General features: G+C 48.1%; 1 protein-coding gene across 1 annotated transcript in view; it reads right to left on the bottom strand.

Annotated features, from left to right (window-relative positions):
• OCA2 (OCA2 melanosomal transmembrane protein) overlaps window positions 1–26197 on the bottom strand; it is a 119465-nt gene that overhangs the window by 40718 nt on the left and 52550 nt on the right. Inside the window, exons 18-21 of the mRNA XM_056124706.1 lie at window positions 15338–15465; window positions 2560–2619; window positions 1739–1843; window positions 1040–1133 (exon numbers count right to left, since the gene is read on the bottom strand). Coding sequence (XP_055980681.1) covers window positions 1040–1133; window positions 1739–1843; window positions 2560–2619; window positions 15338–15465 — 387 coding nt within the window. The remainder of the gene's footprint in view (window positions 1–1039; window positions 1134–1738; window positions 1844–2559; window positions 2620–15337; window positions 15466–26197) is intronic.

Here is a 26197-nt window from a genome sequence, read left to right as displayed (position 1 = left end):
CGGGGGCTTCTCCAGCGGCCCACACAGTGCTGGTGGGGTGAACGCCACCTCCCACTGATGGGGCAGTGCTGGGCATACACAGCACTCAGATAAAACCAGATGCAGAAGGGCTGGAGCGATAGCATAGCGGGTAGGGCATTTGCCTTGCATGCGGCCCACCCAGGTTCAAATCCCAGCATCCCATATGGTCCCCTGAGCACCGCCAGGAATAATTCCTGAGTGCAGAGCCAGGAGTAACCCCTGTGCATCGTTGGGTGTGACCCAAAAAGAAAAAAAAACAGATGCAGAGAGATTGCCACCAGCCTGGTCCAGTCCTGGCACTCCAAAGGGCCCCCCAACCCCCCCAAGAGTAACCTCTGAGCAGAGTCAGGAGTAAACCCTGAGCACTGCCAGGTGGGGCCCAAAAATGAAAATAGAAACTAGTGAGGGGGGACAGAGAGATGGTATGTTTAGAAAAGGCTCTAACTGACCACAAATGGGCTTTGCTTTTTGCTGCTAGCCTGGAAACGCACCACAGCCACGGAGTCCTTCTCGCTGGCCCTCACTTCCATCCCTGCCATGCTCACCTCCACCCCTGCCCTCACTTCCGCCCACAGCGTGCCCATCCTAATAAAGCATTAGCCTGCAGCCTTCTGGCATCTGCTGCATCCAGAAAACCCAGACCAAGGCAGAGGGTTCTTAAGGCAGCTTTGGGTGTCGCTCCTGGTGAAGAGGCAAACCAAAGGGTGGTGGGATCAGCGGAACGCTGTCTGTCTGCTTCAAACTGCCTGGCGAATCACACCCCATCTCTGTTTCCCAGATGGTAGACCATTTGCATGGGCTCGAGAGTGCACAGAGCTGAAGGCACCTGCCCTGCATGCAGGAAGCCTGAGATCAGTCCCCAGCTTTACCTGGGCCCCTGGGTCCCTGGGCCCCACCAGCAGTGATCCCTGTGGACGCTCCGGTGTAGTCCCAAGACCAACGCCAAGGCTGGTTTCCACCAGAAAATCACCCTCAGGCCCTCCTGCTGCCCCTGACGCCCACACCAGCATCCCCTTACCTCCCAGGCAGGCGCCCATGGCCAGGGCGTACATGAGTGGGGGCGCAGGCAGGCTGACTTCAGGGTCTCGGCTCAGGGACAGGAGCACCGGGACCTGCAGGGGACAGCAGGGGGTGCTGCCACCAGTGCCCGAGGTTCGGCACTGAAACCCCACCAGGCACTTTCTTTTCTTTCGGGGATACGGGGCTTGGGGCCACACTGGCAGTGCTCAGGGCTCAATCCTGGTGGGCTCGAGGAGCCTAGGGGGTGTCAGGGATCAGACCTAGGTCAGCTAAGTGCAGGTAGGTGCCAATCTGCTGTGCTATCACTCTAAGCCTGGTATAAGTTCTCTGCAATGGAGGAGCAGGAGATGCAGCAGAGCATCGGGCGATGGGGGCCTCACCCTGAGACAATCTCTGCGGGGCTGACTGGCCAAGTGGCAGGGGCTCCAAGCCCAGACCAGCCCTGTACCCACACGGGCTGGGGTTCCCAGGGAATGGCAGGAGCACCAGCCTGACTCCAACTCTCAGCATCTTGCAACATATTAATAACAACAACAGTCAAAGGCTGTTTTTTCCATAAGGAGAAACTGAGTATCCTGAAATGACACATCAGCTCGGACCAGCCCTGTCCACCTGTCCTTGCGATGGGCTGGATTTCGCAGTTACTACCTCTGGCCCAGTGACATCCCCTCCTCCCCCAAGGTGACACATGACTCACCATGGTGGCAGTGAAGGGGATGTTGTCAATCAGGGACGAGGCGATGGCAGACACCCAGACCACCAGAACGATGGCAGCGGCCAGACGCTGACCCTCCGGAACCATCTGGAAAAGGCAGACACAGCAACGCTGTGTACCCAGCTGCACAGGGGTAGCAGGAGGACACAGGTCTGGGACAGAGCAGTGGCCACAGGCTATGGTTCTCACTCCCCTAGCCAAGGGCAGAGGCTTGCCGGGAGAGGACACACCTGACCCACCCAGCCTGGGCAGCACAGCACAGGACACTGCCTTAATTGGATCCAGGGTGGACGGTGGCCATATGAACCTGTGGGCAGCTGCCCTGCTGGACCGGCTCTGTGTCTGGGCAGCGTCCAGCATCTCAGGGCTCAGAATGAAACAGCTTCCCCAAGGGGCTTCTTTTATATAAGTTGCCAGGAGTGACCCGTACAGAGGCCGAGTAAGCCTTGAGCATTCCATAAAAAAATAACATAAACCTGGCAGATGGGGTGAAGGCAGGCCTGGGGGTGCTTCCTGTTTCCCCTCTCACTTCCAGGCATAAGCCCCTCCAGATCTTCCTGTGGCTTGGGGCGGGGGGATTGGGGGTACACCTGGTGATGCTCAGGGGCTACTCCCGGCAGAGCGCAAGAGACCATACAGGATGCTGGAGATCAAACCGGGTTGGCTGCATACAAGGCAAGCGCCATCTCCACTGTACTATTGCTCCAGTCCCCTACATATATATATATATATATATATTTTAAACAAAATCACAGAAGCAGCATCTGGAGCACCATCTCCCCCCATCGCAGCATGGAACGTACCTTTATTAGCAACGCGGTCTGCTCTCCAATGTACTCTATTAAGTGCAGGTGTGCCAGGGCCTAGGCAAAGCAGAGGGTGGAGGATGAGATCTGCTACACTGGGCGGGCGAGCGCTTGGAAACCGCAAGCAGAAGCGAGGCACATGTTCTCATTCCCCACAGAACATCAAGCTCCAACACCGTCTCCAAATCACCCACCATCGCCAAAGACCCATCAAGGCAGGGAGAGGAAGCATGGGGGTCTCACTGGATTCCTGGGTCTCACTAAATCTCCTGAATGCCCGCGTTTCATTTAATTCACCACCTGCAGCCTCGGGTGTGGGTCCAGGCTAGTGAACTGCCTTTCAAGTTAGTTGCCTTTCAAATTCCCTTTTAAAGTTAAACAGCACAAGGGGCCAGAGCCATAGGACAGCAGGGAGGGTGTTTGCCTTGCACACATCCAACCCAGGTTCACTTCCCAGCATTCCCTGTGGCCCTTGAGCACCACCAGGAGTGATGCCTGAGCACAGAACCAGGAATAAGCCTTGAACACCAGGAAAAACAAAATACAGTTAAACAGCACTGTTCTGGAAGAATCCAAGGAGAGGCTTCCCTGAGCTGCCAGGGAAAGGGGGACAGTCCCTCTGAAGCAGCGGCTCAGCTCTGCCCCGAAGACCCAGTACACGGGTGAGGCCAGCTTTGGAGCAGAGTGGTGGGTATGCGGGGTCCATCAGGACATGCCAGGACTACAGCCAGCTTCTCCTGGACATGGTCCCGGATGGGTCTGAACTGCCCCCACACACGCAGACGGCCCAACAACCTGGGTCCTCAGAGCAGCATGTTGGCTTGCCCAGGCCCACCCTCCGCCAGGTTCTCTAACACAGCCACTGGACCAGCAACTCTCAAACAGGGACCCCCAGAATGCCAAATGGTCCAGCCTTTTTAGAAAATACGGACCTTTCTCAGAAAAACTAGAAACTGAGCTTCCATTTGACCCAGCATTACACCTCTCCTGGGAATATACCCTGGGGGCCCAAAAACACACAGATGAATGGATAAAGAAATCATGGCACATCTACACAATGGAATACTATGCAGCTGTTAGGAAAAAATGAAGTAATGAAATTTGCCTATAAGTGGATAGACATGGAGAGTATCATGTTGAGTGAACTGAGTCAGAAGGAGAGGGACAGACATAGAATGATCGCGTTCATTTGTGGGATATAAAAATATATATAGTAGAAGACTAATAATATCCATGGCCAGGGAAAGCAGGGATTAGGAGGACCGGTCAATGGCTGTATCTAACCACAAGTGTGTGTGTGGGGCTGAGGGTAGGTAAGATAGAGAAGAGACCAGTATGACAATAATAGCCAGGAATATTCATGCCGGACTAGATCTGAGGGTTAAAAGTAGCTAAAGGGATTTTCTTGATAAACTTTCAGTATCAATATTGCAAACCGCAATGCCCAAAAGTGGGGAGCGGGGGAGAGAGAGAGAGAGAAAAGGCACCTGTCATAGAGGCAGGCAGAGAGGCAGGTGGGGTGAGGGGAGGGAACCTGGGGACACGGGTGCTGGGAAATGTACACTGGCTGAGGGATGGGTGTTAAACTACTGTGTGACTGAAATCCAATCATGAACAGCTTTGTAAGGGTCTCTCTCACAGTGATTCAATTAAAAAGTTAAAAAAAACAGAGAACAGCCCCCCGGGAGATTTCGGGGGGGGGGGACTGTAGCATCAGTGGCATCAGTGCATGAGACACAAGGGCCAATTGCTGTGTGTGTGTGTGTGTGTGTGTGTGTCTGTGTGTCTGTGTGTCTGTGTGTGTATGTGTCAAGGTTGGAGAAATTTAAGAAACTAAGTCACAGGATCAACCTGTTGTGAGCAGGGTTTTTTTGGGGCGGGGGGGGGGGTCACACCCAGTGATTCTCAGAAGTTACTCCTGGCTCTGTACTCAGGAATTTCTCCTGGCAGTGCTCAGGAGGACCATATGGGATGTCGGGGATTGAACCCAGGTCAGCTGCATGCAAGGCAAATGCCTACCTTGCTGTACCTTGTTCCGTGTCTGGGGTTCTAAGCAGGTTTTGCCAGCTCAGCCTGAGGACACACTGACGCCATATCTCTCCCCGCCCCACCCCCGCACTGGAACCACCCAAATGCCCCCAGCAGTGCCAGTTTTAGCTACAGCACAGACCCCCTCCTGCTAAGTACCACAGCTTACATAAATGGGGCTGTCTGTCAGGAGAGATGCCCAGGGGTCAGCATCAGCTTCGTGCTGAATGCACCTTGGCAGGACTAGCCTCAGGCCCAGAGTTTGATCCCAGTGCCACCCACATGCACCAAGTCCAAGCACCTCTGCTCTGTGGGGTGGGTGGCTGCTGGGATGGGAGAGCCACAACCGAGGGGTACTCTGTCCTGCCCCCATCACTGCAACAACGACCAGGCTTCAGCCCCAAGGAGAAGCAGCCAGGGCTCCGTGAGACCTTCCGCTTTAACAGTCCTTCCACTGCTTTTTACTTCCGGTTCAGGCCACACAGCATGCTCAGGGGCTATTCTAGGCAAAGTGCTCAGGGGACTCGGCAGAACTAAATCTAGTGCTCATCCTCTGAGCCTCCCTTCAATCCAACAAGACTGTACTTGACACTTCATGCTAAGTGAAATGAGTCCAAAAGAGAGGGACAGACACAGAATGACTGCATCGTTTGTGGAATATAACATAATATGAAACACACCTAAGGACAGTAGAGACAAGGGACAGGAGGATCGCTCCATGGTTTGGAAGCCTGCCTCATGAGCTGAAGGAAAAGGCAGTTGGGATAGAGAGGGGGCCACTAAGTCAAAGATGGTTGGAGGGATCACTCAGGGTGAGAGATGTGTGCTGAAAGCAGATAAAAGACCAAACACAATGGCCTCTCGTACTGCAAACCCTAATGCCCCAAAGCAGAAAGACAGTAAGAAGGAAGGTTCCTGCCACAGAGGCAGGGGGTGGGGTGGAGTGAGGGTGGCAGAAGGGATACAGGGTACATACGTGGCGAAAAGTGCTCTCTGGTGGAGGGAAGTGTGTTCAATCATTGTATGACTGAAACTCAATCATGGAAGCTTTATAACTGTATCTCAAGGTGATTCAATTATAAATATTCAATAAAAATATAAATTTAAAAAAACTGTGTCCAAACGGGTAGATTAAAACTCCACAGAGCCATCCCTGCCCCACTTTCTCCTTCTGAGGTTGAACGCCTCGACACGTCCCCCACTGCTGAGTCAGCGGGGAGATCTTAAACAGTTACAAAAGCCACTTACCATTTCAGATCCCCAGAAAAAACAAAATGAGGACAAGTCACATACTACCCCTTAGCAGGAATGTCCGGTCAAGACATACTTCTCCGTCTCCCAAGAGATTCAAAAGTGATCTGAATTCTAGCCGGAAAGGTGTCTGTACCTAAACTGTCTCCTCCTGCCAACTTCTCTATGTTCAGCGAAAAAAGCGCTGGCCTTGCGTGCAGCAGACCTGGATTCAGCCCCCAGCACCCCACATGGCCCCCTGGATTCGGCCCCCAGCACCCCACATGAGCACCACCAGGAGTGACCTCTGAGCAGAGAGTCAAGGGTCAGTCCTGAGTACTGCCAAGTTTGTCAAAAAAAACGCAAACAAAACTCAGCACAATGCGGCTCCTGGACCCCAAAGACTCTCAAAGGCTCCCCATCTTCAACAGTGCAATGTGAGTGTCTGACTTGGGACACATGGGAACTGCAGGATTAGACTCGAACTGTGTGCTTGTGCGCTTAGGACCAGAGGCATGGAGAGGCAGGACCCCCTGGAACTGTGTATGGCATTACAGGGAGAACATAGGGCTGGGGGGGGGGGGGGGGGGGGGCGGGGGGAGGGGGGCAGGGAGGCAGTAAGGGTAAAGGCATGAGTGCAGGCGCGGGTGGGCGTGGTCAGGAATGTAAGATTTATGACCCTGGAGTTTCACATGTAAGAACTCACAAGAGACCGGGGTTCGCACTGCCCAGGCTAAGCCAATAATCAAAGCCCCTGATAACAGCTGCAAGCAGGGCGACCTCCTGAGTGCCCACAGGCAGCTCCACCTTTATTGCTTCTTCCCATCCGTGTCAGTAAGTTTAGGGGACGGATGCTGAGGAGTCTTGAGTATCTTGTCTCAGAATTTAGAACCCGGAGCTGAGCATGAATCTGGCTGATGCCAGTAGTCTGTGCTCTCACACCCACTGGACGCCAACCACCACCTGGTGTAGAGACACCTCATCCCAGCAGAGGGCGCCCCAGTCACAGCATGGGAGGGCACCTCCCCGCCTTGCATTTCCCTGGAGTGGCAGGGGGTGGTGGGTGCACTGCATTGTTCCTTTGATGCAGTGGTTTAGAGTGGAGAAGGCTGGCCGAGTTAGGGTGACGGGAATGAGGAGGGCGTCATCCTGAGCTGACAGCATCTTACAGCGCCACCCCCCCCCCAACCATGCAGATGGCACTGGCAGGTCCAATCCAGTGACTGTCCTGGGTCCAGCACATCACGGGCCCGGCTGACCCTAAGCTTCCCTGCTTCAGGCTACTCTTGTCTGCGGGAAGGATATCAAAGACACGGATTTATGCCATGAGCAGCCCTCCTGTTACTTTGGGTGCCATGGGTTTGGTACTCGCGGGCTTTCGCATATGAGCTACTCGGGGGCCACAGCCCAGACCCAAGTGTTCAATCCCTGCCACAATGTCCCAGGGGTCCTCGTCCACCCTCTCCAACCCTGGGTAAGCTTCCTGCTGAGGACCAGCTCCCAGCTCACAGTCTCTGCTGCCTCTGGTAGTCTGCTCCACCATAGAAGGATCGACAAAGTCGACTCAGAAAAGACATCTGCATCCCTGTGTTCATTGCTGCCAACTTCTCTTTTTAAGGCATTGTGATTTACAATATTGATAACGGCAGTTTCCTATAGGAAACACTCCAAGCCCAGACCCCAGAGCGTCACTTTCCTCCCTCTCTGTCCCCCAGGCCCCTGACAGTGATAAGCTTCCTAGGAACAGCAATCCTCAGCTTCTGCTGCCTCTGGGAATTTGTTCCTTCTTCACTGTGTCTCCTTATATCTGCATATGAGACAGATCAGTCTGTCCTTCTCAGCAAGGAATTCTCCAGATCTCCAGATGATTTTCTCTTTTCTCAAGCAAACTTTAAATACAATTATAAATGCCCAGAGGGGAGGCTTGGGCAGGGACCTAGGACAATGGTTAGGGCACATGCCCAGAGGCCCTCTGCCACTTCCGAAGTGGCTCCACTTCTGAAGCCGAATGGTCCCCAGCACCAGCCTGATGGGCCAAGAACTGCTAGGGGGAGCCCCAGCCTCAGTCCTAGTGATGACAATATGGTGTCAGGAAGACAGAAGTGATAACACTGCTGTGGACGCAATTCCAAACACCTGCCAAGCCTGTGGCAGATCCCAGCCCCGCACAGGGTCCTCCAGGACCACCAGGAGTGTCCCAGGACCCCCAGCACTGCTGGGTGGGGAAGGGGAAACCCCTATGGAAAACAAAAAAATATCCAAGCACTGAGGTTGGAAGCGAGGGCAGGACCACCCCTACCCTGCACCCCTAGCTGGGTTCTGCAGCAAGGTGGCCAGTTTCAACTGGCACCAATACAACACCTATTTCAGGATTCTCTTTTCTTTGATCATCAAGAAAAAAATTCTGAGCTGCTTTTGATGCCATTGTTTTCTGGCCTTAATTAAACCTCTTTTATTTACTTATTTTTTTGTCAATGAAAGCATATGATATCCCCATAGATCCCAGGAAACTTTTTAAAAAATGCTGAAGTAGACTTTAGAAAATGAGCACTGTATCACTGTATCATTGTCATCCCATTGTTCATCGATTTGCTCGAGCGGGCACCAGTAACATCTCCATTCGTCCCAGACCTGAGATTTTAGCAGCCTCTCCTTACTTGTCCTTCCCAACAGTGCCGTATTGGAGGCTCTTTCAAGGTTAGGGGAATGAGACCTTATTGTTACTGTTTTTGGCGTGTGGACGGGATTCTCTCTATAGCTTGCTGGGCTCTCCAAGAGGGGCCCCAAAATTAAACCAAAGAAACCCAAAAGAACTCCTGGTGGTGCTCAGGGGATTGTATGGGGTGCTAGAAATCAAACCCGGGCCAGCCGCATGCAAGGCAAAGGCCGTACCACTCTGGCTCCATCACCAGATTTCTGGGATGGGCGAGGATGGGGAATAGCCAGACCATGATGGAGCTGATGGCCCAAAAAATGATACTATGACTTATTAAGATGAATTCAAGCAATGCTTCCTATATGGTTGGGGCGCAGATCCCAAACTGAAATCAGACAGTTCCTCCTTAGTGCCCACAAGCAGAAACTCCCCAATTCTTATCAACAGGGTCTGCCACGAGGAAAGAACAAAATGAGAAGAAATAGAGCATCAGAGCGAAACAACAGGTGCCCAGGGGCCTCTGGGCAGTGAGTTCTCGGGAAGTCGGGAAACCAAGATGGGACGGAAAAGGGTCTCTCTGTCACTGACCCTAAAGGAGACAAAAACACAATTGGTGAATACAGTAACCAAGGCCTGATAAGACCTTGGCCCGCGCAGGACCAGAAAGTCCAGACCCCCTCCAGAGAGACGCTCCAGCAGGAACAAAGGCTGCAACAGGATGGGAAGGTGGACACCAAAAGCTCCAAGCTCTTCCCCTTGCCCATGCCTAGTACAGACTCTTCTCTAGCACAAAGTCCCATGGGCAAGTTTGGGAGAAAACCTGTAAGTCAGCTCTGCAGAGGCAAGTGGGGGCCTTCCCCACTCTAGGGGGTGGCTACATGTCCACCTGTCCACCTGACGTGTGACCTCTTGGCTCTCTCCCCTCAGGAGAAGATGAGCTGGCATAGGGGATCCAGATCAGAATCTGAAGAAATTAGATGGTCTTTATTTGCAGGATACATTATATTAATTCAGAAAATTCTAAGAAATCCCAAAAGACCTATTAAACTTATAAATGTGTTTGAAGTGATCAAAGGCCACAGAACATTAATTCTATTTCTATGTAATCAGTGTACTGTATATTTCAATCTGGGTGCAAAGCACAATAGTTCATTTTGGTTTGTTCTGCAGCATACCAATACATGGTCATATAAAACTAAGAAAACAAAAGCACTAAAATAGCATCAAAGGAATCATACGGAGTTAGGAACTTAATGTAAGAAACGTTAAACTTGTACCAAAGTTTTATAAATTGCCCTTCAAATATTAAGAAAACATTGAGAAAATGAAAGAATGCCAAAGACTGAGGGAAAATATTTGCAAAACATATTGCTGATGGATAATTTGCATTCAGAATATATCTAGACTCTCAGAACTCAATAAAAAGGCAATCCATCAAAGGAGACACAGAAATGGCTAAGAACATGAAAAGATGCTGAAAATCACAATGAGATACTCTTCACAACTACAGGAATGGTTCTCATCAAAGGGAATGACAGAAGATGAAAACAAGGATGCAGGGAAACTGAATCCTAGAGCATTATGGATGTGGGTATGTATCATGGTTCTGTTACTATGGAAAACACTTTGGCAGTTTCCAAAGAAGCTAAATTTATCAGTTACTCAAAACAACTGAAACATATCGACACAAAGACTTGTGCAATGTGTACAAATGTGCAGGGCAAAAACACCCATCATACACCCAAATCGGACACATTAAATACTGATGGCTATCAACTGGTAGCATAAGAAAACAAAATACCGCTAACCATAAAGTAGGAAGCTTTGGGGGCTGGAGCAACAACACAGTGAGGAGGGAATTTGCCTTGCATGCAGCTGACCTAGGTTTGATTCCCGGCATCCCTGAGCACTGCAAGGAGTAATTCCTGAGTGCATGAACCAGGAGTAACTCCTGTGCATTGCGGGGTGTGACCGCCCCCAAAAAAAGAAGGAAGCTTTACAAAAATAAATCAAATTAGCTCCATATGCATAGGTAAGTATGGATGGACCTCACATAATCAGATCTATAATTTTTAAAAAGCAGACAGGATGGACCACAAGGGGTCCAAGAGGTAGGGCAACAGGCCAGAACACAGGCTTTGCACACAGCAGCTCCAAATTCCATCCCCAGAATCACACGCTTACCCAAATGGTCCTGGGAGTCAGCCCTGAGTACCATGAGTGTGGTCCAAAACAAGAAACAAAAATCACAAATCAGAAGATAACAAAGGATCTGCTTCCTTTGACGCAACATGCCCAGAAAAGGCAAATCATGATAGAAGAAATATTTGTGACTGCAGATGTTCCTAACTGCCCTTGACTGGAGAACTGGAACTGGCTGTAAATAATATAATGGGGGGGGGGGGGGGGGGTCTTTGAGGGGCGAGGAGAGGACACAGCCATTCTGAATTTACTGAAAGTCATTACACTGTAAACTTAAGTTGGCAGGGGGTCAGGGTAGAGATTTTCTCTGTAAATTCTATCTCAGTAAAGTACTTTGTAAAATTCCAGAGCTGGGAGCAGAGGGATTGTACAGCAGGTAGAGCATTTGCCATGCAAAAGGTCAACCCAGGTTCAATCCCGGGCATCCCATATGGTTCCCCGAGCACTGCCAGGAGTGATTCCTGGGTGCAGAATCAGGAGTAAGTTCTGAGGACTGCTGGTGTGACTCTCTCTCTACAACACACCCCGCAAAAAAAAAAAAAAAAAACCTCAATAGAAGCTCCGAACAGCAGAATGACAGCAGCTGAAGAAAAGATCGAAGAGATCCAAGATGAGAAGGAGGAACCTGGGGGAAAAGAACAGAAGGGGGGAAAGGTCTGAAAAGAAATGAACAGCATACCAGAGAGCTGTGGAAATGGTTCCAAGGGAACAATTTAAGAATCATCAGAATCCCTGAAGAACAGAGGGTGAATCTGATGAAGAAACAATAGTTAAAGAAATCATCGATTAGAATTCCCCAGAGCTGAAGATTACAGGCACCAAGATCAAGAGGCCCAAAGAGCTCCAACCCAAATCAATGCAACTGGGAAAACACATTGTACTCAAAATGACGAAATCCAGAGACAGAATACTGAAAGCAGCAGAATCACAAAGGAACTTACATACCAGAGGAAGACCCAGAAGAGTCACAGCAGATCTATCAAATGAGACTCTGCAATCCAGAAGAGATTGAAAGGAGATAGGACAGACACTCGAAGGACTGACAACATCACCAGGAATACTCTGTCCAGCTGCATTTCCATTCAGCTGGGAAGGAGCAGTACAGAGATTTTGTGGACAGGCAATGGCTGGGGGAATTCACAGCCTTAAAACCAGTCTTGCAAGAAGCATTAAAGGAGCTTCCAGAAAAAGCAAGACAAACTTACAGCGTTTGGAATTGAGTGTGGAATCACTCATGGGGCTAATGTTTGCCCTCTGCTAGATTAAGGAATGCATCATTCCTAACCTGGTCAGGGACTATATATCTACAGTAGCATTTCAACATTTCATTTATATTGAATGTTATATATCTAATAAGGTGTTTTTTCATAGAAAAAATATTTATTACGACCCTTTACTTATCAATATAGACACTTGAGCAGTGACTATAATATAGCATTTCCTAATATAAATCCAATAGTCCCTTTCTTAGGAAAAAACACACTTTTATACTTCTATAGGCCTAATCAGCTTTGTCCCTTAAATTTGTTTTAACTCTCTTCACTTACTAAATATTTTGTTGTTGGGGAGTCACACCCAGTGATGCCCAGAGGTTACTCCTGGCTCTAAGCTCAGCCAGTAGACGCTCAGGAGCCAGACAGGAGCCAGCAATTGACCCCAGGCTGGCCATATGTAAGGCAAATGCCCTAGCCACAGTCGTATCACTCCAGACACCTAATTTTTAAATTTGTTGTATTTATCTATTTCCTGTAAATCTTAAAATTTATTAGCACAGAATTCTTTATATTAATTTTTAATTTATATGCCCATAAAAATTATACAACTTTTAAAAATTTTACCCATTTATCATTGATTTACAACTTTTTGTGAAATTCCAAATTATGTGTATCATTTTCCATAATGAAAGAGGAAAACAGATGATTTTCATCTCAGATATGAGATAAAAAAAGAACACACAAGTAAGGAAATAACTAATGGTCAAGTCATTGGGACTGAAGACTTTGTCCACAAGCTGAGAGTTCACAGAGTGGATGGGGGCGGGGTCCCGGGGACACTGCTGGGGGGAAGTGGTTCTCTGGTGGGGTTTGAATGCCACACCCATGAAAAGTACCATCAACAACCAAAAAGGTGCCAATCTCAGAACCTTAATAAAAATGGTTTTCAAAAAATAAAACTGGGCCAGAGCCCAGTACAGGAGGACATTTGCATGCAGCTAACCCAGGTTCAATCCCCAGCTCCAACTGTTGTCCCTTGAGCCCCACTAGAAGTGATCCCTGAGAACCTTTAGACACAATCCCCCCCCAAAAAAAAAAACAATAAAATAGAATTGCAAAGTTTAGCATCCTCAACACAAAGTGAAGGACAAAGCTGAGAAAATGCACAGAACAGACATTGCCACCAGACAGAAGTTCCCAGGACCAGCCACGGAAGGTGGATGGGGATTATGTTTCCACTCCATGACCTCTGTGTCAGCACGGAGCACTCACACAAGAAAACTGACATTTGGGGCCAGAGCAACAGTTACAGTGGGGAGGACTCTTGCCTTGAACAAAACTGATCCCTGGAAATAATCCTTGACAGTAATTTCCCTACAGGAAAATTATTGTCAAGAATTTAGTCAAAAAAGAATGAAAACTGAATATGGCTTTTCAGCAATAGTTACAGTGGGGAGGACTCTTGCCTTGACCCAGGTTCAATCCCCGACATCGCATTTGGTCCCCCGAGCTCTGCTAGGAGTGATTCCTGAGTACAGAGCCAGGAGTCACCCCTGAGCCTCCCTGGGTGTGACACAAAAACAAAAGCCAGAAACTGCCTGGATAGCCCTATCTCACAGGGGGCACTGCCTCGTGTTTAATATGCCCAAAGGTGTCAGTCAGTCAGTCCTCATGCCCCTTAAGGGCACAACACAGACAGACAGACAGTCTCTCACACAGTCTCCTACAGAGTAATTCCACCTAAAGTCTTCTGCAAAGACAAACACGGGGACAGAAAAAAAATCATGAATAAATAACAATATTTCCACCTCTTTCAAGAATTGAAAGAGCTATGCTTGGAATATCACGCTTCACTCAAATGAGAGAAAGAATCTGTAATTCCGACATCCGTCGACGATCAAGAATCAGGGACGCTGTCTCATTTGCCAAGGTGTCAAAAATCAGATGGGCTGGTCACGTAATGAGATTTAAAGACGACCGCTGGACTAGAGCTGTTACTGACTGGATTCCATGGGATGTCAAAAGACCACGTGGTCGCCCACCTACCAGGTGGTCAGACTTCTTCATCAAGATCATGAATGATCGGTTTGAGGCTCTTCATGTTCCTAGAGCGAACAGACGCCATTGGGCTACACTAGCACACGACAGGGACAAATGGAGACGTTACTGGCGCCCGCTCAAGCAAATCGCCGATTAACGAGAAGTTAAGTGATTAAGTGAAGTGATTTCCACCTCTGGTCTTAAAGCCAAATGTTCTTTTGTTTGTTTTGGAGGGGACACACCCAGCAGTGCCCAGGACTCACTCCTGACTCTATGTTCAGGGATCACTCCTGGCAGGGCTCAGGGAACCATATGTCATGTCAGGGACTGAACTGGGGCCAGCCATATGCAAGGCCAGCATCTTTCCTACATACAATCTCTCCAGCTCCAAAATAGGTTTTTAAAATGTATTCTTGAGCTGAATTTTTGGGGATTCAATCATTTCTAGTTATTGATGGTTATAATGATACGTTAACAGGTTACCAATATTCTTACAGAGATACCAAAGGGAAATTCTTCATGGTTTAGCAAAACTAGAGAATAATGAATATTGAGTGAGTAAAAGAGGTTGAAGTTCCAATTTGTTCGTGTTTTCATCATAAATTTAGCAAATAAAGTAACTTCTTTTTAAATAAATCTGAAATTCACCATGCATCCTTAAACACAATGACTTTTCTTAATCCTAATAACCTTCCTTACTTCTTTTGCTAAAAATATCACATCAATTTTATATATACATATATTAAAATATTAATATTTTATGTTCTTTAGCTGTTAAAATACAACCACTTACCTTGTAAAATAAATTTTTACATACAAATGGAAAATAAAACCTACAGGAAAATTATTGTCAAGAATTTAGTCAAAAAAGGATGAAAATTGAATATGATTTTTCAGCAAGTTAATGCAATTAACACAAGGCACTAGTGTTCTAGATGCGACCCTTTGGGATTTACTAATTTTCTACCTGACTACACCTTCATAGATGAGGCTTATATGTTTATAAAGAAAGATTTAAAAATAATTCTGTCACAAGAGTTGAAGAAACTAAGAGCACAGATGTTACTCATTCTTTTCTATGACCATCGTTTCCATGATAATGGAAAACTTCCTCAAATGTCATGCAACATGCAAAGAATTATACAAGTAATATTATCTCCCTATTCATTTCCTGTGACTCTTCCTTTAGGCCCAATGAGCAAATTCTACCTTACAGTAGATGACATTAGATTAAGTTTATAAGCCATAGGAGAATTTAAGAGAGTCAAATAAAATGATGTCAACATACACCCCATCATCATCTTGGAGACTATGTGGAAATACAGCAGGCAGGCCTTCTTCGCTCACTAAAAACACTGAAATACAAAGATCAGGCAAAAGATCCCATTCTGAGAGACCCCATTACCTCCATCAGAACGAAGAGTGCAGCAAAGAACAGAAGTGTTGCCCATTCCACCCTGTGCAGAATGATCTCGAAGTCACGGATGTCAGCTAAAATCAACAGCCAGATGGCACCCAGGATAGCAATCCACCCTGAAAAGCAAATAAACCAACATGAAAATGTAGTTTGATTGCTAATACTTCAGTTTTTCATCTTCCCATTACCTTTTTCCTGTATGGAGGATAATTAATTAATATTCTGCAAAATGCATGTATTGAAAATGTATTTCTTTTCTGAGGGATATGCGTGTGAGTGCACATAAAACCTACACCACAAACCAAGAAAACAAAATGAACATACCTCCACCAGCCCCTTCCAGCCCTTTATGCGGCCCCAAGAAACCATTCACCTTTGCTCAGACTTAGACACTTTCTACGTTTTCTATATATATGAATCGTAGGGCACGGTGGGCTTGGGGTCTGTCTTGCTCTTCCATTCAGCTCAATTAGGGTGTCAGGGTGGCTGAATGGGCTAAGGTGCCATTCATCTCAGTTCTTTTAAGATGTTTCAATCTTGGGATGTAGGTCAGCATTTCTCTCTGATTTGTTCTGTATGTGCCAACCCGTGCTTATGTCACAACGTACATAACCCTTTTTCCAGCATAACCTAATGACCTTGACTCCAGATTATCATGAATGAACATGCCCTCAAGCTGCATGTGGGGACACACGTTCTCAGCTCCCTTATAGGCAATCATTTAGATATGGACTGGCTGCATGAAATAGCCATTTTAAGAAGTAGAAAAACTAGTCTCTTCGGAAATGGTTGCATTATTTAAAACCCTTCCAGCAGTGGAGGAGAATTCCGTTTCTAGCTTCTTTGATTTCAGACATTCCAATGGGTATGCAGTGACTAGACTAATGGTGATGAGTGCCTTTTCATGTGCTTATTTTCCCTCTGTGTATCTTCCTTTGTGACCTTTAGGTTCAAATCCTCTCCTTATTTGTTTTTATTGATTACTGTGCATAAATCCTGAGAGGAAGAAGAAACGAGGTCATAAATATTGTAGCAGGAATTGATGAGACAGAAAATAGAAAACTATTAGACAGAGGCAATGATACCAAACTCTCTATGATCAGCGAGACTAAACAAACCTCAGTCTCTCCGAGTAGCACAAATGATGTGGAAACAAAAACTCTATCAAGATGATTAGTGGCAGGACTAGAGAGTTTCCAGACGTCGAGAGAGCCCTCATTTTCCATCAATGCTACCAGCACTTGCCACAAACATAGTAGCATCTACCTGTAGGTTTTCCTACCTCAGAGGAATGGTGGGCCCAGCCAGGGACCTGATCAGACAAAGTCAAGGGGTCCAAAGAGCTGCATTACCATCTGGAAGTTCTGGGACAGAACCAGTTCCCTTATTAATTTGGGCTCTTAACAGAATTCAGTTGGCTGGCAGCTGGGAGACTGAGGTCCTCAATTCCCTAATGAATTCTGCTGAACCTCCTCTCCCCATGCTCTGTAAATGGAACAAGATGTAATGATGGCACATCTGTCTGCGACGGAGCATCTGAATATTGTAAGCCCACTGTGGAGACCCATGCTTGGAATAACGCTCCTTACAGAATATTGCTGCTCATTGTCAGTGCAGCTGGTCAGTCAAGAGCTTAGTGAGAAATAAGATGAGCCAGAGGGAGAGAGAGAAAAAGAGGAAGGGGGTGGGAAGAGGTGGGAGTGGCGGGAGGGATACTGGGAACATTGGTGGTGGAGAATGGGAGCTGGTGGAGGGATCGGTATTCGGTCATGTATGACTGAAATGTAATCAAAAAGTTTGTAAGTCTGCAACTGTACCTCATGTTGATTCATCTATCACTATCACTATCACCCTGTTGCTCATCTATTCGCTTAAGCGGGCACCAGTACATCTCCATTCATCCCTGTCATGTGCGATAGCATATTGGGGGCTCTTTCAGGGTCAGGGGGATGAGGACCATCATTGTTACTGTTTTGGGCATATCAAGTATGCCATGGGTAGCTTGCCAGGCTCTGCCGTACGGGTGGGATACTCTCTATGAGTCATCAAAAAAATTAAAAATTATTTTAGAAGATGAGCCTGAGGTTGTTTCCATGCCTGCAAACATAGCCCCCAATGAAAAGCCCAGGGCCAAGGAGACACACTGACTTTCAGATACTACTATTTAATAAATATATTTCATGACACCATGGAGATTTCTCTGCAGGAGCGTCAAGTGAAAACCTGTTGGAAAAAAATTCCCCATTCGAGACACCTCTTAGAATGTTTGTGGTATGTGGGAGGAGGTCAGGCATTAGCTGGCACTTGGAAGAGTTGATTCCCACACCTCCTTGAAGGTTCAAGATTTCCCTGCCCAGAACAACCCTCAATAGCAAGAGAACTCAAATTTGACATCAGATCTAATGGTGGAACTAACTGGCACTAGCATCATGACAAAACTTGATTGTAGGAGGAATTGCCTGGTTTGAGCAGGCAGAGAAAGTAATCTGTAGACAAAACTACCACCGGTGAAGAAGCGATGAACACTGCTGAAAGGATCACAAAGGATTCAGAGCACCAGACAAGCTTAGCTGATAAGTGGTCTCAGACCTTAGGATGACTGTCTCCCATTCTGAAAAAAAGAATGTACCGTGGATAAAAATCTCTCCAGCAGTATCATAGCCACCGAGGAATATTTATTGAAAGAAACAATCAATGCAGCAAACCTCACTGCTGTTTTATTTTGAATACCTTCCATAGCCACCACAGCTTCAGCAAATGCCATCCTTGTAGTCAGCAGGCATCAACGCCAAAGCAAGACCTTCTGTGGTCTACAAAACACCACAACTCACCGAAAATTCACTTCATGGGTAGCAGGTTTTAGCAGCAAGGTACTTAACTAAAGTGTTTTTGAAATAATGTTATTGCACACTCAATAAACTATAGTCTAAAGGAAACAGAGACCTTTAAGTCTCTCTGCCTAATTCCAACACTAAGTTTTTCTCGTAGTCTGGAGCCAAACTCATGGTATCCCAAAGTGTGACCATACCTGTATAGTTTTATGTCTGTGAAACTCCACAACAAAAAAAAAAATATAAAGAAAAGAAACTCCACAACAAGAACAACTATATATATATGTATATGTATATATATATATATATATATATATACATCTCAACTAAAATGATCAAATGCCTCAATAGATCCAAAGATCTACAAATGGCTGCTAAGCACATGGCAACTGTCTCTTGGCATTAATCGTTGGAGAAATGTAATCACTGCCATCCTGGACACTGTGCAAAGGCATTTTCCTTGCTTCTTGTTGATCCCAGTTCACGCCCAGCCTCACAAACGATCCCTGAGAACAGAACCAGGAGTCAGGCCTGGGCCCTGCTGATACATACATGAAGGAAGGTCACAGGTGGGAGTGATGCCTGAGGCCGATGTAAGGGCCGTTGTTAGGGGCTCAGACGCCTTGGGGTGAGCATGTCTGGATCCGATCCCTCCCTCCAATCATCCTCTGCCCGCTCTGGTGCTCAGCTCTCCCAAATGTGGACTGTGGCAGGAGAGGCACCTCGCTTTCAGAGCCGCCCACCTGCTGGCAGCCTCATTCACTGCCCCCTAAAGACAGACGCTGTCCGAGCTACTTCCTTTGAAAGGCACCAACTGCAGATACCTTCGCTGCATGATGGAGAGTGCACCGGGCTTCTACATAGCACCAGTCTTATCTGTCCCCCCTCCACCCTACTTAGGAACACCACGCATGCCTTTGTTTGCTCTGCATGGGGCCATGAGAGTCCCCAACTTTGGCTTAAAAATACAAATCGAGGTATTATGTGCAGGCTCCCGTGAGGGCTGGAGCAATAGCACAGCGGGTAGGGTGTTCGCCTTACAAGCGGCCAACATGGCCGACCCGAGTTCGATTCCTCCGCCCCTCTCGGAGAGCCCGGCAAGCTACCGAGAGTATTCGATATGCCAGACACAGTAACAACAAAGTCTCCAATGGAGACGTTACTGGGCCCGCTCGAGCAAATCGACGATCAACGGGAGGGCCTTTACCTTTACCTTACCCGTGAGAAATGGTGGGAGGGGCAGGCAAGGGCCTGATGGCGCAGGGCTCTCTCCCTAGGGGCTGCCAGGCCAAACCTGCCATGGCAGACAGTCTCAGGCCAGCATCCCCCTGCAGATGGAGCCGACCTGGCCCTGATCAGGCCCTCTGGCTCCCAGCAGCTACCCGGCACTGAGGATCAACAGCACCCTCACCCCACCCCAGCCCAGCCACACACTCTCTCTCACACACTCTGCTACTAGGGGACACTGAGGAAGAACAGAGCAAGGGAGGAAAGACCGCTGGTGGGGGCCTCAGGCGACTTCACGCCCTACCCTCTGCCACCGAGTCTGCTTCCCAGAACGTAGGATGCAGGGCTTTCTCCTACAGTGGCCCCTCCTCAGTCGGCCTTCTTTCTCCCCAGAGACGCTGCAGCTCCTTTAGGCCAACTGTCTGTTCTTTCTTTTTTCCGCCTCCCACAACGAGTCAGACTGGGCCCCCTTCACCCTCTTTCTAGAGCCCAGGGTCCTGGATGTGAACCAGCCACTAATGACACAGCACTTGTTGGTCCCAGTGTAGTCACCCACAAGAAAACAGAGGCTGCCTGAGATTATCTGGTGTCCTGCAGGCAACACAGACTGATGCCCCCAAAATGGATGCAAACCCCCAATACTGGGGTCACTGCTGCAGACCACCATGCTCTGAGGCACGCCGCCCCCATGCTCGGGACAGTGTGTGGCTGTAGCTGACCAATAGCTGACAAACACATTCCAACAGGTAAGATGAACTCTTCATATGATGTGTCTTAAGCCACACAGATACAGCTTCAGGGACCACGCCAACCCCTAAGCACCTACTTTGGACTCTTCATGTCAGGAGACCTATAACAGCCCCTGGGAAGGTTCTATCAGGGATATTGTAGCATCGATATCATGGCAGAGGCCAGAGAGATAGCACAGCAGGAAGGACATTTGCCTTGCACACAACAGACCCCAGTTCAATCCCTGCCACCACATATAGTCACCTGAGCATCACCAGGAGTGATTCCTGAGCACAGAGCCAGGAGTCAGCCCTGAGCATTGCCAGGTATGGCATAAAACAAAAATAAATAAATTGTCCTGGCCTGGGTAGGGATGTCATTTACCAGGCAAATACACTACAATTAGGGTATACTAAGGAGAAGGGGGCAGGGGTTGAGGAGCAAGGAGGTAAGTGAATGCTGGATCTAGTGTTCTACAGATAGGAGGCCCAGGAGTGACACCGGAGCACAGAACCAGGAGCAGCTACAAGTACTGTTGGATGGGGCCCAGAACAAAACAAAAGATAAATCTATTGGTAAAGGATTTGGGGTGCCAGCCCCAGGCCATGTGTGGGCATGAAGGGCACTTGGGGGTAGAGGAACTGTTCCCTCTCCTGACCATCACGGGGGTGGCAAGAAACTCCATCAGTACTATTAAGCCCAGAACTTTGTACCCAAGGGAAATAAAAGCCCATTTTGCTCTAAGTTTGTCTTTAAGAACTAAGAAGGGGAAAGTGAATTAGATACTGTCTCATTCAGCAGAGAGAGAGTGTGTGGCTGGGCTGGGCTGGGCTGGGGTGAGGGTGCTGTTGATCTTCAGTGCTGGGTAGCAGCTGGGAGCCAGGGGGTCTCAATCAGTGACGAAACCAGTCACAGGTGTCACATGTTGCCACACATGTCAAAGGCAACATGCACCTGTCACAGGGGCTTGGAGTGACATCAGGCTGTGACCCCATGCTCAGTGAGAAAAGCACCACCCCTTGTGCTGCCTGACCCCACACAGTCTATCGCGCCTGTGGACACGTCATTACTGAGATGACCGTCCCCTCTCCCCTGGAAGGCGGTGGGAGGAAGCAAGAGAGCTCACTGCACTTTTGCTCTGGACCCTCAAGAGTTACTGGGCCCTTAAGGAAGCGCCAATCAGTTTATCTGATAATGAAACTGCATGAAAGACCCTACCCTGCTCCTCAAGGGGCTTCTGATCACCTCTCACCCCCAGTGGCTCCTCCAACCTGTGTCTGGGGGTGGGGCTGGTTTACAATACTATTGATTATGGCTTTTCAAAGGCCCAGGAGGATTGGTCCAAGGTTGGAAGCTGCCTCAAGTGCTGCGGGAGAAGGCAGTTGGGATAGAGAAGGGACTGCTATGACAATAGTAAGTAAGTAAAGTAAAGTAAAGGCCCTCCCGTTGATCATCGATTTGCTCGAGCGGGCCCAGTAACGTCTCCATTGGAGACTTTGTTGTTACTGTGTCTGGCACATCGAATACGTCACGGGGAGCTTGCCAGGCTCTGCCGTGCGGGCGAGATACTCTCGGTAGCTTGCCAGGCTCTCTGAGAGGGGCGGAGGAATCGAACTCGGGTCGGCCATGTTGGCCGCTTGTAAGGCGAACGCCCTATCCGCTGTGCTATCGCTCCAGCTATGACAATGATAGTCGAAAATGATCACTCTAAGGTGGAGTTTATGCCCAATTCAATCAGCCTAATCAATGACTGAATTAATATAAATACTCCTACATTAAAAAAAAGAAAGGAAATGATCACTCTGGATAGGAAATGCATGCTGAAAATAGGTAAAGGAACAGACATGATAATCTCTCAGTATCTGTACTGCAAACCATAATGCCAAAAAGGGGAGAGAGAGAAAGAAGGAAAGTGCCTGCCATAGAGATGGGCCGGGGAAGTGGGAGTGAGGAGAATGGAAACTGGGAACATTGAGGTGGGAAATGTACAGTGGTGGAAGGATGGATGTGGGATCACTGTATGACTGAAAGAGCTTTGTAACTGTGTATCTCATGGTGGCTCAATTAAAGTGTGTGTGTGTGTGTGTGTGTGTGTGTGTGTGTGGTGATTTTTCATGAGCACAATACAATCACCCCGAAATAAATAAATAAATAAATAAATAAATCTCAGAAATAGAAATTGTACCAAGTATCATCTCAGACCACAATTCCATAAAAGCAGAAATCAAGCGTCCAAAGAAGGTGGCAAAGAAACCAAATCCCTGGAAACAAGACATCACCTCGGTGGCTCTTGGATGACGAGGAGGCCAACAGAGAAGCACGGGGTGGGGAGGAGGGGGCTGCCACCTCTGGCCAATAGATGTGCCGAGCAGTGCAGGTGCCACCAATCCAGCTGCAGCCTAAGGATATGAGAGCAACAGGAGCATCCAAAAAGGTTCCTGAGGGGGTATGGTGCCGCCAGCAGGTCAATCTGCACCTGAGAGGCAAGTGCATCAGCAGCCTGATGGCACCTTCAGACTTCCAGATACCCCCAAATTGCTGCTGTGCCTTTGGCCAGACCCCAAAAACTTGGGGCAAAGTTTACCAAGAAAGTAAACGGCCAAAAGTTAGGTATGTGGGAAACACGCCCACAAACCACCTCCGGCTCAGCTATATAATTGGAGGCATGGCCTCTCTGGTTCCTGATCAAACTGCTTAACGGCCATGATCCCAGAGACTCAGAAACGAATCTTGAAACCCAGCGGCTTTTGGCAGAAATGCGTCTGGTCTCTGCAGTAGGCTACCGGTGCTGGGACAACCCAGGTGGGAATAGGTTTCGTGCCTTGGCCTGTTCCCCCTTGCGGCCCAGTGACCGCCATCCTTCTGAGGCCACTGGATAGTCACATTTGGGCCCCCAGTGACAAGACACACAGGGCCTCACGGGATGGGGGTGGAGCCGGGCTTGTCCTCCCCACCCCAACGAGACCCCAAGTCATCGCCCACGAATGGCCTCTCTGGCTCCTGATCAAGCTGCTTAATGGCCATGGTCCCAGAGACTCAGAAAAAAAATCTCAAAACCCAGTGGCTTTTGGCAGAAATGCGTCTGGACCCCACAGTACGTTACTGTCGCCAGGCCACCCCAGGGAGGAAAGGGTGTTGTCCCTCCGCCTGCTCCCTCTTGGCGACTTGGTGGCTGTCATCCTCCAGAGGCCATTGGACAGTTAGGCTTGGGCCCGCAGTTACAAAACTTGTTGGGCCTCACGGGATGGGGAGGTGGTGGAGCCGGGCCTGTCCTCCCCACCCCGAGACCCCAAGTTATTGCCCACAAACGGCCTCTCTGGCTCCTCGTCAAGCTGCTCAATGGCCTTGATCCCAGAGACTCAGAAACAAATCACGAAAACCCAGTGGCTTTTGGCAGAAATGTGTCCGGACCCCGCAGTAGGTTACTGTCGCCAGGCCACCCAAGTGGGGGAATGGGTGCTGTCCCTTGCCTGTTTCCTTCTGGCGGCTCGGTGGCGGTCATCCTCCAGAGGCCACTGGACAGTCAGCTTGGGCCCGCAGGGACAAAACTTGTTGGGCCTCACGGGATGGGGTGGAGACAGGCCTGTCCTCCCCACCCCAACAAGATCCCAAGTCATCGCCCACGAACGGCCTCTCTGGCTCCTCATCAAGCTGTTCAACGGCCATGATCCGTTGCCATGAGACTCAGGAGCAGATCTCGAAACCCAGTAGCTTTTGGCAGAAATCCCTCCAGATTTAAGTGTTAAAATTTCAGAATTTCAAAACCACATGGCCCTACTGCAGCCACACGACATCATATGTTATTCATAACCAGCAATAGAGCACAAATTGTCTATTGTTGCCTTTTCAGCAGATCTGAGTGTTGGGGTAAAATCTCAAATAATAATGGTGGGTCTGGTGTCGAAATAGTGAATGTGATCAAAGTAGAGAGAGAGTAATGTGGAAATCATCTGCCCCACAGGCAGGGGGAGGGTGTGGGATGGGGGTACACTGGGGTTTTTGGTGGTGGAGAATGGACACTGGTGAAGGTATGGGTGTTTCATTGTATGACTGAGACTTAAACCCAAAAGCTTTGTAACTGCTCTCACGGTGATTCAATAAATAAAATTATAAAAATGAAAAAAAAAGTAAGGTGGAGTTCATGCACAATTCAATCAGCTAATCAGTGGCTGCATAAATAGCAGTACTCCTACAAAAAAAAAAAAAGGTTCCTGAAGCTGACCGGATGTGTTCCGCCCACTGACCCCTGAGCATAACCTTCTGCCAACACACATTCCCAACTAGCACTGTGACACCCCATCACCAGCCTGAGAGCAGGACACTTTGGGGCGCGGTGGGGCAGAAACTCCACTCTCTCCCCAGGTTGCCAGCTCCCGAATTAACGTGTTTTCCTCCCCAAAACTCTCATCTCTTGCATACTGGCCTCTACCCAGGAAGCCCTGAACCCAGGAAGAAAACTGTTCTCTTAATCAGCCTGATTCTCAGATGGCAGTGAACCAGCGAATGTAAGGGTCCCCGTGGTCTCCTGCAACCACAAAATCATATAACTAAAATCATCTAACTAAAACACAGCATTTCAAAGCAGGAAAGAATGAATCCATTCCATCCGTGATGCCACAATCACACAAATATAGATTCAGCTCAATGAAAAGCAAAGATTTCCCAGATGAAAATAAAACACTTTATGGTAATCAGAATTTTTGAATGCCCTTACAGTGAACGGTGGGCCTTAAATCTTGAAAGTATCATGAATACAAACACTATTGCCAAATCCAACAAAATTGCATCTGGATCCACACATTCATTTTAGTTTGTTTTTTAATACATTCTTGTATTTCCAGGTGGAATCTTAATAAAATTACAATCTGTGAACACCCCTTTGAGTTCTCGGATGGAAACCCCTAAAACACTAGACTTAATGTATTTGTTCATTTACCGGAGGTGACCACCTAACATTCTTGTCATGATTAAAAGTTTATGATGTAAAATTGCATTCTATCTGGAGCGCAATTAAAAATAATTGCACTGACGGCAACAATAATTTCCCAATGTAATCTACCAAACGCAATTAGGATTCGTGTCATCTTAGTCCTGTAACGCTGGAATTCCTCACCATCACATCAGGAGTCTCTGTGGATCAGCTCAAAGAATACCTTTCAGTTCAGAGCCAAGCAGGGGAAAGGGGAATTGGAGGCTATTTAAGGAATAAAATTGATGAGCTATGACAGAAAGGCAGGGAGAGGAATGCATCTAATGTGCCATCTCTCCTCTCTCCTCCTCCCTCTCCTTTCTCTTCTTTATTTCTCTTCTCTCTCTTCTCTCCCTTTCTTTTCCTCTCCCTTTCTCCTTTTCACCCCTCTCTTCTCTTTCTCTCACTTCTTTCTCCGCCTTTGTCTCTGTCATTCTGTCTCTGCCTCTCTCCTCCTCCCCCACTCTTCCAGACTGAAGGGCTGGTGACAAAGCAGAAAGTTTCCTTATTTCCACAAAGGCCAACTTACTGGCACCTCATTAGGACCTGCGAGATCACCCCTTCCATACTCTGAAGACAGCTGCCAAGCTTTCAGGAAATGCTAATTTTAAAAGAGAGAGAGAGAGAGAGAGAGAGAGAGAGAGAGAAAGAGAGAGAGAGAGAGAGAGAGAGAGAGAGAGAGAGAGAGAGATCCCACCCACCCTAACAGAGCCCCAGCAGCCAAAAACCTCCAGAACCCCAGCCGCCATGCTCACAACCAACCTCCACAGGCTTGGACAAGCCTCATCCATGAGTGAATCGGTTGAAAACCTCAGGTATGCAGGGGTTCTGTGACCAAAATCTCCAGGGTCTCATGGAGTCAGGAATGGGCAACCTCCCCGCATACCCTGTTCTTCCAAGAGCCTGGCAGTCACTCCCACGAACTGAACTGTCTCTGGCACCATATAAGCTCATACCTGGCCATGATCCAGACTCAAATAAATCTCAGAAGATATTAACAAGCTGCAGAGATGCCTCAGACCCCCAAGTCACTATCCAGTTAAAAATTTAACTCCAGCTGTATCATATGACTTTAAATTTTAGAATTCCTGA

Source organism: Sorex fumeus, unplaced genomic scaffold (genome assembly GCF_029834395.1).
Source record: "Sorex fumeus unplaced genomic scaffold, SorFum_2.1 ptg000051l, whole genome shotgun sequence".
Taxonomy (NCBI): Eukaryota; Metazoa; Chordata; class Mammalia; order Eulipotyphla; family Soricidae; genus Sorex; species Sorex fumeus.
This window is presented reverse-complemented; position numbering and strand designations above follow the sequence as displayed.